General features: G+C 53.2%; 1 protein-coding gene across 1 annotated transcript in view; it reads right to left on the bottom strand.

Moving 5' to 3' along the window:
* LOC144507597 (uncharacterized) overlaps window positions 1-15,187 on the bottom strand; it is a 282,765-nt gene that overhangs the window by 153,944 nt on the left and 113,634 nt on the right. The window contains exons 5-6 of the mRNA XM_078234752.1: window positions 6,726-6,857; window positions 1,662-1,814 (exon numbers count right to left, since the gene is read on the bottom strand). Coding sequence (XP_078090878.1) covers window positions 1,662-1,814; window positions 6,726-6,857 — 285 coding nt within the window. The remainder of the gene's footprint in view (window positions 1-1,661; window positions 1,815-6,725; window positions 6,858-15,187) is intronic.

The raw sequence follows: 15,187 nt of genomic DNA on the forward strand, positions 1-15,187 counted from the left end.
TGTGAAATCTGAACCCCGTTTTCTGTTGCTATCGGATCTCTGCTCCAATGTCAGCCAATCTTCGTGTCCACCAATTTACTCCCAATTGTTCCTAAGCATCCTCTGCCCCCCCCTGCCACTGCCTCCGTCCCCGCCCCCCCTCCCCATTAAGAATATATCTTTTCTTAGATAATCTGGAACTCTTGCATCGAGAATCTGTTGAGCGAGTTGAAACATTCCAGGTTAACATGGAGAGATATTTGTTGGCCAGGGGGAATTAAGTGAATGGAAGGTGGGTAAAGGAAAGAAGATAGAAGACGTCATGGTCTCAATGAAAGGTGGAACCGGCCCGAGGGGCTGAATGGCCTCTCCTGTTCCTTGTGGTTCCCGGCACGTTGAGATGTTTGGGATGGGGAGTCCTCATGAGTGACTCAATATATGAGACTGTATATTTTAGTTTATCAGGTTTATTTATTAGTGTCACAAGTAAGGCTTACATTAACACTGCAGTGAAGTTACTGTGAAACTCCCCTAGTCGCCACACTCCGGCGCCTGTTCGGGTAACACTGAGGGAGAATTTAGCATGGCCAATGCACCCTAACCAGCGCGTCTTTTGGTCATTCAGGTGTTTGGCTTACAGTACCACTTTTTCAGTTAACAAAACTGGGCCCAAACAACCCATTGCCAAGTCCATTGCACTAAGGGGTGGCACAGTGGTTAGCACTGCTGCCTCACAGCGCCAGGGACCTGGGTTCGATTCCCGGCTTGGGTCACTGTCTGTGTGGAGTCTGCACGTTCTCCCCTGCGTGGGTTTCCTCCGGGTGCTCCAGTTTCCTCCCACAGTCCGAAAGACGTGCAGGTTAGGTGGATTAGCCATGCTCATTTGCCCCTTAGTGTCAGTCCGACAGATTTATTTGGAATCGCGAGCTTTCGGAGCGCTGCTCCTTCATCAGGTGAGTGGAGAGGTAGGTTCACAAACACGGCATATATATAGACAAAGACACCTCTCTACCTCTCCACTCACCTGATGAAGAAGCAGCGCTCTGAAAGCTCATGATTCCAAATAAACCTGTGGGACTTTAACCTGGTTTCAGAGGCTTCTTACTGTGCCCACCCCAATCCAACACTGGCATCGCCCACACCTTAGTGTCAGAGGGAGTAGCAGGTTAAATAAGTTGGGTGACAGCATTGGGGCCTGGGTGGGATTGTGGTTGGTGCAGACTCGATGGGCTGAATGGCCTCCTCCTGCACCGTGGGGATTCTATGATTTGGGCCAGGCACCGGGGGGGTGAAAAATAAACACAATGGAGGTCATTAATCCGAAACCACTAGGTGACTATCGCCTGTCCCGAGTTAACAAATCAACGACCCCAGTGTCGCATTCACATTCGATACCATTCCCCCCCCACCTTCTCCCCCCCCCCCCCTTCTCCCCCCACCCATTTTCCTTTCACAAACCCTCATCCTGTGAAGAGACGGGGACGTAATGGGGCAAGGACGTGGGTGACAGCAATGCAGTATGAACAGGGCTTTGCGGAGTGTGACAAGCCTGTTTTAGTCCGTGTTAGCAGAATCATAACATGGCAAAGCTCCTCCTACATTGCCCTAAGAAGGAGCTCGATCGGTTGTTTTGGTGGGATTTTGTTTTGTGATTTTTTTTTTGTTGTTTTGTCGTTGTCTACCTGTTCCCCAACCCCAAAAGTTTCTATCTTTTGCCGGGCCGCACGATCTTTCTTCTTCTTCCTGCGATTTTTTTTCGATTTCTTTGATTTGCCCTTGCCCTTCTGTTTGGATCGCTTGCGACCCTTCCTCCTGTTTTTGTGGCGGGGACGAGTCTGTAAAAAGCACCGAGAAAGAGACACTGAGGCGGGGGAGACGCACCAAGAGAAAGAAAGCAGGGGGGGGGCGTGTGGAGGTGAAACGGTGCAGGGGTGAGGGAAGAGAGTTTATGTTCAAGTTCATGTTTAAATTTATTTATTAGTGTCACAAGTAAGGCTTACATTAACACCGCAATGAAGTTACTGTGAAAATCCCCCACTCGCCACACTCCGGCGCCTGTTCAGGTAACACTGAGGGAGAATTTAGCCACCTCACCAGCACGTCTTTGGACGCTAAGGGGCAATTTAGCACGGCCAATCCCCCGATCCTGCGCATCTTTGGAGTGTGGGGGGAAACAGGAGCACCCGGAGGAAACCCACGCAGACATTGGGGAGAACACGTGCAGACTCCGCACAGACGGTGACCCAAGCCGGGAATCGAACCCGTGTCCCTGGTCTTCTGAGGCAGCAGGGCTAATCACTGTGCTGCCACCGTGGTTGGGGAAGCAAAAGGCTGACAGAGGCGCGATCTTACCGGCCGCTCCCGCCCCCGCCCCAAGCTTGGACGGAGAATTCGACGCTCAGCCAGTTCTCCGTTCACTGCAGCGGGACTGGAGAATCCCACCGGTATGAGCCGGAAAATTCCACCCCAGATCTTAAATTGTGGGGGAAATGTCAACCTCCATTGTACCACTGGCTTGGAGGTTACCATCCAGGGCATTGTATGTATTGGGGTGGCACAGTGGTTAGCACTGCTGCCTCACAGCACCAGGGACCCGGGTTCGATTCCCGGCTTGGGTCACTGCCTGTGTGGAGTCTGCACGTTCTCCCTGTGTCTGCGTGGGTTTCCTCCGGGTGCTCCGGTTTCCTCCCACAGTCTGAGAGACGTGCTGGTTAGGATGCATTGGCCGTGCTAAAATTCTCCCTCAGGGAAGAAGCTGTTCTCGAGTCGGTTGGTCCGTGACCTCAGGCTTTTGTGTGTTTTTCCCGACGGGAGAAGTTGGAAGAGAAAGAGTGGTCACTTTAAACTTGAAGCAGGTTAACTGGGCCAGGTGACAAGCGAGGACAGTTAGCGCACGGGGCAGTGGGACGAGTGGGAATCGGAATATACACAGCAGGTGCTGCTGACGTTCTCAGGGAAGGCGGGGGGCGGTGCAAGAGGTGGGAGGTTAGCCCAGAGAGTCCTGGAGAGGTTCAATAACGGTTGCCCCCCTCCCACCACCAATGGAGATGAGTTGATAAGGAGAGGGATTGGCCGGAGGTCAGTCAGCAAGGAAAGGAAGAGTTGTCACGGGAAGCGAAGTTACTCAAGTAAGATGAGTGCCCTACGGAGAGAAATCTTGAAAAAGCAAGAGAAAGCATCAGAGTGGAGATGGTTGAGGAATGAGAAGGTGACACAGACAGGCTGTGTTTGACCCCTCGACCTTGTACATCTTCGCTGCTGTTACGGTGGATTACTGAAGCTTCACATTTAATGTCTCACCCTGTAAATAAAAAGCATGTCACACACACACGGAAATAACAATTAAACCCCGCGTATGGGATACACGGGCAAGTTTCCCTTCAGGCCGGAGTTACTCCCAAAATTAAAACTCCACTCCCAGGTCCGACAAGCTGGCTCATACATTGGCCAGTTCACCTGGGCAATTTAGCATGGCCAATCCACCTAACCTGAACATCCTTGGACACTAAGGGGCAACTTAGCATGGCCAATCCACCTAACCTGCACATCTTTGGACACCAAGGGGCAATTTAGCATGGCCAATCCACCTAACCTACACATCTTTGGACACTAAGGGGCAATTTAGCATGGCCAATCCACCTAACCTGAACATCCTTGGACACTAAGGGGCAATTTAGCATGGCCAATCCACCTAACCTCCACATCTTTGGACACCAAGGGCAATTTAGCATGGCCAATCCACCTAACCTGCACATCTTTGGACACTAAGGGGCAATTTAGCACGGCCAATCCACCTAACCTCCACATCTTTGGACACTAAGGGACAATTTAACATGGCCAATCCACCTAACCTACACATCTTTGGACACTAAGGGACAATTTAGCATGGCCAATCCACCTAACCTGCACATCTTTGGACACTAAGGGACAATTTAGCATGGCCAATCCACCTAACCCGCACTTCCCTGTGCTATCACTCTTGCTTTGCAAGTTTATATCCTTCAAGTGCTGAACTGATTTCCTGGAGGAATCAACGATCATCTCTGCTTCTATCACCCTCGTAGGCAGCGCGTGGCAGGCCGGTAACCCTCGCTGCGCTAAAACAATGCTCTTTCTCACACATCTCCCCCCGCAACGTCCTTTGGCCTGGAATTGCACGGTGGACCCCCAGAGATACAGATCCAGATAATCCTTCGGCTCTCTGTTTGTGGCAGACAGGAGCAGAATTCCACAGTGTGAAACAATCTGATTTTAAAAAAGTCACCCAGAACTGGGAAAATCCTAAATGTTTTCACCAGTGAGAGAATCTCGGAGAAGGAGACGTGTAGCTACAAGATAAAGGGTCGGTCATTTAAAACTGAGGTGCGACGGAATTTCTTCTCGCAGAGGGTGGTGAATCTCTGGAATTCTCGGCCTCAGAGGGTAGTGGAGGCTGGATCACTGGAAGTATTCAAAGTGGATAAATATTTGACAGCTGGAGGAATAGAGAGGGGGCGATGGGGAAACGGCACAGAAAAGGAGTTGAGGCCGGCACAGGTCAGCCATGATGGTATTGAATGGCGGGGCAGGCTTGAAGGGGCTGGTGGCCAACTCCTGCTTCTAGTTCGTGTGTTCTTTCTAGGTCACCATCGCCAACCCTCTGACAACCCTCTGGTAAGGTTATATAAGGCATTGGTGAGGCCGAATTTGGAGTATTGTGTACAGTTTTGGTCACCTAGTTACAGGAAGGATGTAAATAAGATTGAAAGAGTGCAGAGAAGGTTCACAAGGATGTTGCCGGGACTTGAGAAGCTGAGTTACAGAGAGAGATTGAATAGGTTGGGACTTTATTCCCTGGAGCGTAGAAGATTGAGGGGAGATTTGATAGAGGTGTATAAGATTTTGATGGGGATAGATAGAGTGAATGCAAGCAGGCTTTTTCCGCTGAGGCTAGGGGAGAAAAAAACCAGAGGGCATGGGTTAAGGGTGAAAGGAGAAAAGTTTAAAGGGAATATTAGGGGGGGCTTCTTCACGCAGAGAGTGGTGGGAGTGTGGAATGAGCTGCCGGATAAAGTGGTCAATGCATTTGGCCCATATCCCTCTATACCCATCATACCCATGTAACTAAATGCTATGTAAAAGACAAAATTGAACCTGCCTCTACTACTGCCTCTGGCAGCTCGTACCAGACACTCACCACCCTCTGTGTGAAAAAATTGCCCCTCTGGACCCTTTTGTATCTCTCCCCTCTCACCTTAAACCTATGCCCTCTAGTTTTAAACTCCCCTAACTTTGGGAAAAAATGTTGACTATCTAGCTGATCTATGCCCCTCACTATTTTATAGACCTCTATAAGGTTACCCCTCAGCCTTCTATGCTCCAGAGAAAAAAGTCCCAGTCTATCCAGCCTCTCCTTATAACTCAAACCATCAAGTCCCGGTAGCATCCTCGTAAATCTTTTCTGCACTCTTTCTAGTTTAATAATATCCTTTCTATAATAGGGTGACCAGAATTGCACACAGTATTCCAAGTGTGGCCTTACCAATGTCTTGTACAACTTCAACAAGATGTCCTAATCCTGTATTCAATGTTCTGACCAATGAAACCAAGCATGCCGAATGCCTTCTTCACCACTCTGTCCACCTGTGACTCCACTTTCAAGGAGCTATGAACATGTACCCCTAGATCTCTTTGTTCTGTAACTCTCCCCAAATAAAGGGTTCAAAACTCACTCTTGCCTCCCCTCCCTCACATGAGAGATTATTAACCATCAAGTCACTAAGCTGACCATGTGACACAACCTCTTTCCTCAGCTGGGTCAAAAGTCAAGCCGTCCAAATAGCGCGGGGGCAACAGATTGCAGGTTTGCCCCATACAAATACTCATTTGTTAAACTTGCAATGACCCCTCTAAGTACCACCGCCTAATTTATTGGGAGCAACAGATGGGGGCCATTGTAACCAACGCACAATTTGGACAGTTCTCAAGGCTTATTGACAGATAAACAACCATGGGGGTGGGGACTGGCTGGGAGGGCTTGTCCAGGGAGACCAAGCACTCAATAAACATCGGACCTTAGAAGATAGGAGCAGGAGGAGGCCATTCGGCCCTTCAAGTCTGCGCCACCATTCATCGCGATCATGGCTGATCATCCAACTCAATAGCCTAATCCTGCTTTCTCCCCATAACCTTTGATCCCATTCGCCCCAAGTGCTATATCCAGCCGCCTCTTGAATACGTTCAATGTTTTGGCATCAACTACTTCCTGTGGTAATGAATTCCACAGACTCACCACTCTTTGGGTGAAGAAATGTCTCCTCACCTCCGTCCTAAATGGTCTACCCCGAATCCTCAGACTGTGACCCCTGGTTCTGGACTCCCCCACCATCGGGAACATCCTCCCTGCATCTATCTTGTCTAGTCCTGTTAGAATTTTATAAGTATGAGATTCCTCCCTCATCTATCCCTCCTCATAAAGAAGAACTTCCAAGCTGGGAGCAAGCAGAGGGGACAAAAAGGAAGCACACACAAGAGGTAATTCCTTGACAGTTGGGTTTCCAATTGAGAATCAACTGTTTGCTTAATCTTTGGAAACAGTGGAAACTTCTCCTGACATGCTTAGGTCTCCAACTGGCTGGACACCGCTTTGCCAGAGTGTGAAGGCACCATTGGTTCCCTGGTGCCATTTTTTCCCCAGATTTGAGCAGGACGGGAGAATTAGCCCAAAGAGCGCCGCAAGGCACGGAATAAATACAGAGCGCACGCACCTCTTCCTCGTAAACGGGTTCCGGAAACTTCAGGGGGTACGGCAGAAGGCTGTCGCAGTCCGGTATGTAACTCTCGCAGTAGCTGTAGGCTGCCTTCGGATCCGGGGACATGAGCAGCTGCTGGATATCACCCTGAGAGAGAGAGAGCAGAACAAGAAAGGTCACAACAGAGGCCAGAGGTCATGGTGTCACAAAAACGCATGCAGTTACTAATGTACCACACATTTCAGGCACGTGGACAATGCGAGACTCAACGTCACTCACTCAGTAGGGGGTGGCCAGAAGGTTTTAGCTTTTCATCACAAACTATTATAATTGGAGCAGGATTCCTTTACACAAGGTGACCTTTACCTGTTGGATACAACCACACGGTTCTCCTGTGTATCATGTTATTATAATGATTATGACATGATGTTAATTATTGTACATGGCACCAATCGGTCATAAGGCTTTGGGGAAAGAAGCTGTGGGATTATTTATTCAAACTAGCCACATGAGAACAGTATACATGGAGAGAAACCTTGAAGGCATCAGAGCTGTGTGTGTGTGCTCTGCTCAGAGCATGAGTAAAACTAAGACTGGATCACATGACCCACTTCCCTTCCGCTGGTGTCATGTTGCAATCCCTTAAAGTCATATTCCAACACACTTCATACTAACCCTCCATTATACAACTCTCTTTCATCCTTGTGGTGATCTCCAGGTGTGTGGCACCTTTCCTACTCTCGACTCCTGCACGGTGGCACAGTGGTTAGCACTGCTGCCTCACAGCACCAGGGACACGGGTTCGATTCCCAGCTTGGGTCACTGTCTGTGTGGAGTCAACACATTCTCCCTCATGTCTACGTAGGTTTCCTCCGGGTGTACCAGTTTCCTCCCACAGTCCGAAAGACGTGCTGGTTAGGGTGCATTGGCCGTGCTAAATTCTCCCTCAGTGTACCCGAACAGGTGGCGGAGTGTGGCGACTGGGGGATTTTCACAATAACTTCATTGTGTCGCCGACTGTGATACCAATAAATAAACTAATGGGGTTATGGGGAAAAGGCAGGAGAATGGGGATGAGAAAAATATCAGCCATGATTGAATGGCAGAGTAGACTCGATGGACCGAGTGGCCTAATTCTGCTCCTATGTCTTATGGTCTTAATGGACTGTGGCAGTTCAAGGCGGCAGCTCACCACCACTCTCTCAAGGGGCAATTAGGGATGGGCAATAAATGCTGGCCAGCCAGCGACGCCCACATCCCATAAACAAATTAAAATAAAGATTACCACCAGTGAAGGAAGGTTCCAGCATTCAGGATACATATCACAGCCTTTCAGTTAGGAACTAAAAGCTTCGGTTCCTCCCCTCTACAGTCTCACTCTACAACATGGGGAAGTAATCAGAGTCTGTTGAGATTCTCCGTTTTATGAACTATTCAACTCTCCTTCGAATTAGGAAGCAGAATGTGTTTTCTGGCCTGACTGGGCTCAGGCTGTTTATGAATCTATTCCCACGGAGTTTCCCTCATCTATCTCTCCGCTCCTTAACCCCCGCCCCCCCCCCCTACCCAACTTTCCCCTCCCCCACTTCTGTAATGTTTCCCCCCTCCTCTTCCCCCACCCCCCCCCCCCCCCCCGCCAATTTGGGAAGGTGCGTTGTTGCAGAAAGGATGCGGGGAGTCCGGGTCGTTCCCAGTGGAGATCACATGAAGACGGGAACTTGGAACCCGCTCTAGCTCTCAACGAGGGTTGCCAACTGCGGTTAAATGTATTCCTGGGGGGTTTCCATCACATGATGTGTCCTCCCCCCACACGTTCTAGCCATGAGGGGAATTTCACAGTAACTTCATTGCAGTGTTAATGTAAGCCTTACATGTGACGAATAAATAAACTTGAGTTTGTGTTGGACAACACATCCATCCTCGTGACGGTCTGCTTCCTACGCCAACCGGAAAGCAAGAAGACTCCTTATCTAATTGGATGATGCTTGAATGTCAAACCCCCTCCCCCCTTCAATATTTGTTATTCCGATAAAGAGGAAAGTCCAAAGGAATTATCTTTTTGGATATCCGGGTGACTTTTCTCCAGGGGCAGTATCCTGGAGATTTACCTTTGATTCCAAGAGACCCCAAACCAATCCTGGCGGCGTTAGCAACGCTACTTTCATAGAATCCCTACAGCGCAGAAGGAGGCCATTCAGCCCATCAAGCCAGCACCAACAACAATCCCACCCAAGCCCTATCCCCGTAATCTCACATATTTACCCTGCTAATCCCCCCTGACACTAAGGGGCAATTTAGCATGGCCAATCCACCTAACCTTTGGACTGTGGAAGGAAACCGGAGCAGCCGGAGGAAACCCACACAGCACACGGGAAAAAGGGAAAAACTCCACACAGTGACCTGAGGCCGGAATTGAACCCGGGTCTCTGGCGCTGTGAGTTAACAGTGCCTCCCTTCTTTCCCCTCTCCCCCACCCCATCTCCCTCCCCCCATCTCCCTCCTTCTCTCCCTCTCCCCCTCTCCCTCCTTCTTTCCCTCTCCCCATCTCCCTCCTTCTCTCCCCATCTCCCTCCTTCTCTCCCCATCTCCCTCCTTCTCTCCCCATCTCCCTCCTCCTCTCCCTCCTTCTCTCCCCATCTCCCTCCTCCCCTCCCCGCCCTCTCCCCACCTCCCTACCCTCCCTCTCTCTCTCCCCACCTGCCTCCCTCTCTCTCTCCCCACCTGCCTCCCTCTCTCTCTCCCCACCTGCCTCCCTCTCTCTCTCCCCACCTGCCTCCCTCTCTCTCTCCCCACCTGCCTCCCTCTCTCTCTCCCCACCTGCCTCCCTCTCTCTCTCCCCACCTGCCTCCCTCTCTCTCTCCCCACCTGCCTCCCTCTCTCTCTCCCCACCTGCCTCCCTCTCTCTCTCCCCACCTGCCTCCCTCTCTCTCTCCCCACCTGCCTCCCTCTCTCTCTCCCCACCTGCCTCCCTCTCTCTCTCCCCACCTGCCTCCCTCTCTCTCTCCCCACCTGCCTCCCTCTCTCTCTCCCCACCTGCCTCCCTCTCTCTCTCCCCACCTGCCTCCCTCTCTCTCTCCCCACCTGCCTCCCTCTCTCTCTCCCCACCTGCCTCCCTCTCTCTCTCCCCACCTGCCTCCCTCTCTCTCTCCCCACCTGCCTCCCTCTCTCTCTCCCCACCTGCCTCCCTCTCTCTCTCCCCACCTGCCTCCCTCTCTCTCTCCCCACCTGCCTCCCTCTCTCTCTCCCCACCTGCCTCCCTCTCTCTCTCCCCACCTGCCTCCCTCTCTCTCTCCCCACCTGCCTCCCTCTCTCTCTCCCCACCTGCCTCCCTCTCTCTCTCCCCACCTGCCTCCCTCTCTCTCTCCCCACCTGCCTCCCTCTCCCTCTCCCCACCTGCCTCCCTCTCCCTCTCCCCACCTGCCTCCCTCTCTCTCTCCCCACCTGCCTCCCTCTCTCTCTCCCCACCTGCCTCCCTCCCTCTCTCCCCACCTGCCTCCCTCCCTCCTCTCCCCACCTGCCTCCCTCCCTCCTCTCCCCACCTGCCTCCCTCCCTCCTCTCCCCACCTGCCTCCCTCCCTCCTCTCCCCACCTCCCTCCTTCCCCCTTTCCCCACCTCGCTCCTCCCCTCCTCCCTCATTTCCTCTTTCCCTCCTCCCTCCTTCCCTCAGATATGACCCATTTAAACATCTTGGAAACCGCGGACAATCCCTTTGCTCAGAATGACAATGCCCGCAGCATTATTTGTGTCGGGAAATGGGGAGTCCTCCTTGTGTCCTGGGCAACCTGCCAAAAATCTGAGCGAGAGCTCGTGGGAACTTGTTGGAAATGGAGTGGCTGCAATAGCAACAGTGGCAACGCTGGAAAACAGTGCACGGTGAGATATTCCGCAATGTCCCACAGCCCCCGAGAGGTGCTTCATAAATACAACACGTTCCATCAAACGCACCCACCTTCCCATTCTGCATCCATATTTATTTACACTTTGCAATTTAATCTAGCCTTTTATTTATGAACATTTTCCGTCAATCTAATAAAAGATTTCATGGTAAACATTCCTGGCTCACATTATCCCTATCCCTGCTGAAATTCCCCAAGGACCATTCCCAGATTCTATTCAAAGTGGCTTTGGTTTTGAGTGATTGTCATTCTGGAACATTCCAAAGAACTGGGAATGAAAGATGCGGAAATTAGCCATTATTGAGATACACAATGAGGACAACAGGGAATCCACTCCCTTTCCTGAAAGGTGTTAACTCGCTCCAGGGAAACCTTTCGACAGATGTGAGCGGTGGCCGTTTGTCAGGGGTTGACAGGTTATTCAGCTGTGATATCAATGAACAATCTACAGGTGCGCACGCAGACAGACACAGACAGACACAGACTCATCCACACGTGTACACAGACAGACACATACAGCTGCAAGCACACGCAAAAAATGGACAGAGGGGAACATTGCAACACGCACGTGTATACACACACACAAAAACAATTGCAGCCACAAGCACACACATGATCAGACATAGACGCACACAATGACAAGTAGACATAGATATACAAAGACACAGTAACACCTACACACACACATACAGACATGTCGGTCGCGCGCGCGCACAGAGTCGGTCGCGCGCGCGCACAGAGTCGGTCGCGCGCGCGCACACAGAGTCGGTCGCGCGCGCGCACACAGAGTCGGTCGCGCGCGCGCACACAGAGTCGGTCGCGCGCGCGCACACAGAGTCGGTCGCGCGCACACAGAGTCGGTCGCGCGCGCGCACACAGAGTCGGTCGCGCGCGCGCACACAGAGTCGGTCGCGCGCGCGCACACAGAGTCGGTCGCGCGCGCGCACACAGAGTCGGTCGCGCGCGCGCACACAGAGTCGGTCGCGCGCGCGCACACAGAGTCGGTCGCGCGCGCGCACACAGAGTCGGTCGCGCGCGCGCACACAGTCGGTCGCGCGCGCGCACACAGAGTCGGTCGCGCGCGCGCACACAGAGTCGGTCGCGCGCGCGCACACAGAGTCGGTCGCGCGCGCGCACACAGAGTCGGTCGCGCGCGCGCACACAGAGTCGGTCGCGCGCGCGCACACAGAGTCGGTCGCGCGCGCGCACACAGAGTCGATCGCGCGCGCGCACAGAGTCGGTCGCGCGCGCGCACACAGAGTCGGTCGCGCGCGCGCACACAGAGTCGGTCGCGCGCGCGCACACAGAGTCGGTCGCGCGCGCGCACACAGTCGGTCGCGCGCGCGCACACAGAGTCGGTCGCGCGCGCGCACACAGAGTCGGTCGCGCGCGCGCACACAGAGTCGGTCGCGCGCGCGCACACAGAGTCGGTCGCGCGCGCGCACAGAGTCGGTCGCGCGCGCGCACACAGAGTCGATCGCGCGCGCGCACAGAGTCGGTCGCGCGCGCGCACAGAGTCGGTCGCGCGCACAGAGTCGGTCGCGCGCGCGCACAGAGTCGGTCGCGCGCGCGCACACAGAGTCGGTCGCGCGCGCGCACACAGAGTCGGTCGCGCGCGCGCACACACAGAGTCGGTCGCGCGCGCGCACACAGAGTCGGTCGCGCGCGCGCACACAGAGTCGGTCGCGCGCGCGCACAGAGTCGGTCGCGCGCGCGCACACAGAGTCGGTCGCGCGCGCGCACACAGAGTCGGTCGCGCGCGCGCACACAGAGTCGGTCGCGCGCGCGCACACAGAGTCGGTCGCGCGTGCGCACACAGAGTCGGTCGCGCGCGCGCACACAGAGTCGGTCGCGCACGCGCACAGAGTCGGTCGCGCGCGCGCACACAGAGTCGGTCGCGCGCGCACACAGAGTCGGTCGCGCGCGCGCACAGAGTCGGTCGCGCGCGCGCACACAGAGTCGGTCGCGCGCGCGCACAGAGTCGGTCGCGCGCGCACACAGAGTCGGTCGCGCGCGCGCGCACAGAGTCGGTCACGGGCGCGCACAGAGTCGGTCACGGGCGCGCACAGTCGGTCGCGGGCGCGCACAGAGTCGGTCGCGCACGCAGAGTCGGTCGCGCGCGCGCACAGAGTCGGTCGCGCGCAGTCACACACGCACAGAGACAGACATGCACACGGAGACACACACACACAAAGGTGAACTGACAGAGACACACAAAAACAGGTACTGAGAGACACCTACAATGATGAACAAATGTGGATAAACACAGATCACACACAGACACGCAAATCAGGAACAGAGCGAGAGAAAAATCAGAAATCACACACACACACAAACACACACACAAAATCCTGAACCTTGCTCTTTCAAATTCGGAGAAAGAATTAGGGTCATGGTCAAATATTTTCATTTGGACTCACTGACTCAATTAGCGCCGTAAGATCATTACACAGAAAGCCCCTTTTGTTCCCTCTCGGCCCACTCGCAATCAAGTTACACTATTTATTGGAAGAACTGAAGAGTTTTTTCAAGCTCCAAATTGTACAATGCGTCTCCACCCCACCCCTCCCGACTCCTGCGCTTCATCCCAGCGGCGAGGAAACGTCGGGGCAAAAGACGAGGCGCGCAGGAACAACCCGGGACTGAGACCCCATTCCGTGCGTGCACCTGCACCACTCAGCACGGCAGCCCCCCACCCTGCCCCTCCCGAGAGCAGTCAAATCTTTGCCAGAAAAATTCCGATCTTGGCATCCTCCGCGTGTCTGGGGAAGAGCGAGGCCAGCTGAGAGGAATTCCACTCTGCGCAGAGAGCAGGAGCCATAAAATAAAGGCCAACTCTCGAAGGGCCGGGGGCGGGGAGGGAGGGACGGGAGGGGGAAAACTGCTTTGCTTTTGGCAGCTAAGCGAGTGAACAAACCAGAATGCTGTCAAACCTTCACGAGCCAGCCCAGAACAGCAAGGGGCACAGAGTCCTCGAGCAACAGAGCATAGAAACAGGCCCTTACACCCAACAGGTCCATGCCAACCAGCTCGTCCCAATTGCCCGCGTTTGGTCCACACCCCTCTCATCCTTTCCCATCCATGTATTTATCCAAATGCCTTTTAAATGCTGCTATTGAACCCGCCTCAACCACTTTCTCTGGCAGCTCATTCCATACAGAGTCAGAGGTTCATAGCATGGAAACAGGCCCTTCGGCCCAACTTGTCCATGCCTCCCAGTTTTTGTCACTAAGTTAGTCCCAATTGCCCGCATTTGGCCCATATCCCTCTATACTCTTCTTACCCACGTAACAGTCTAAATGCTTTTTAAAAGACAAAATTGTACCCGCCTCTACTACTGACTGCCTCTGGCAGTTTGTTCCAGACACTCACCACCCTCTGTGAAAAAATTTATTGCCCATCCCTAATTGCCCCTCGAGAAGGTGATGGGTGAGCTGCCTTCTTGAACCGCTGCTGTCCCTGTGGTGTAGGTACACCCACAGTGCTGTGAGGGAGGGAATCGCAGGATTTTGACCCAGCGAGTGCAAAGAAACTTATGACATATTTCCAAGTCAGGATGGTGAGTGGCTTGGAGGCGAACTTGCAGGTGGTGGCGTTCCCATGTATCTGCTGCTCTTGTCCTTCTAGATGGAAGTGATCATGGGTTTGGAAGGTGATGTCTAAGGAGCCTTGGTGAGTTGCTGCAGTGCATCTTGTAGATAGTACACACCGAGCATCATGTAGGGAGTGAATGTTTGTGGATGTGGTGCCAATCAAGCGGGGCTGCTTTGTCCTGGATGGTGTTGAGCTTCTTGAGTGTTGTTGGAGCCGCACCCATCCAGGCAAGTGGGGAGTATTCCACCACACTCCTGACTTGTGCCTTGTCGATGGTGGACAGGCTTTTGGGGGGAGTCAGGAAGAGAGTTACCCGCCACAGAATTCCAAGCCTCTGACCAACTCTGATAGTCAGGGTATTTAACAGCCTGATCCAGTTCAGTTTCTCGTCAATGTAGAGAGTGGAGGGTTCAGCGGTGTCAATGCCATTGAGTGCCAAGGGGTGATGGTTAGATTCTCTCTAATTGGCGAAGATCATTGCCTGGCATTTGTGTGGCTTGAGTATTACTTGCCACCTGTCAGCCCAGCCCGGATATTGTCAGGTCTTGCTGCGTTTGTACATGGACTGCATCACCATCCATGTACGTGGATGGTACTTACGCAATCATGAGGGAACATCCCTACTTCGGACCTCATAATGGAACGGAGGTCATTGATGAAGCAGCTGAAGATGATTGGGCCCAGGACACTATCCTGAGGAATCCTACAGTGATGTCCTGGAGCTGAGATGATCAACCTTCAACTGCCCCCTGCCCCCCCCCCCCCCCCCCCCGCAGAGAGCCGGAGGCAATATCCAAGTAAACCGCAAGATGTTACAGATCACCTCAGTGCAATAAAACGCATGAGCTGAAGGTAAATGACTCAGTCCCACAGGAAAACTCTCACATCAGAGCTAAATGGGAAGATGTGAAGGGCCAGATTCAAGCTGAGTATATACCGGTGAAAACTCACAATGAACTGAAATCATAGGAACGTAGGAATGTAGT

This window comes from Mustelus asterias, chromosome 19 (genome assembly GCF_964213995.1).
Source record: "Mustelus asterias chromosome 19, sMusAst1.hap1.1, whole genome shotgun sequence".
NCBI classification, from domain to species: domain Eukaryota; kingdom Metazoa; phylum Chordata; class Chondrichthyes; order Carcharhiniformes; family Triakidae; genus Mustelus; species Mustelus asterias.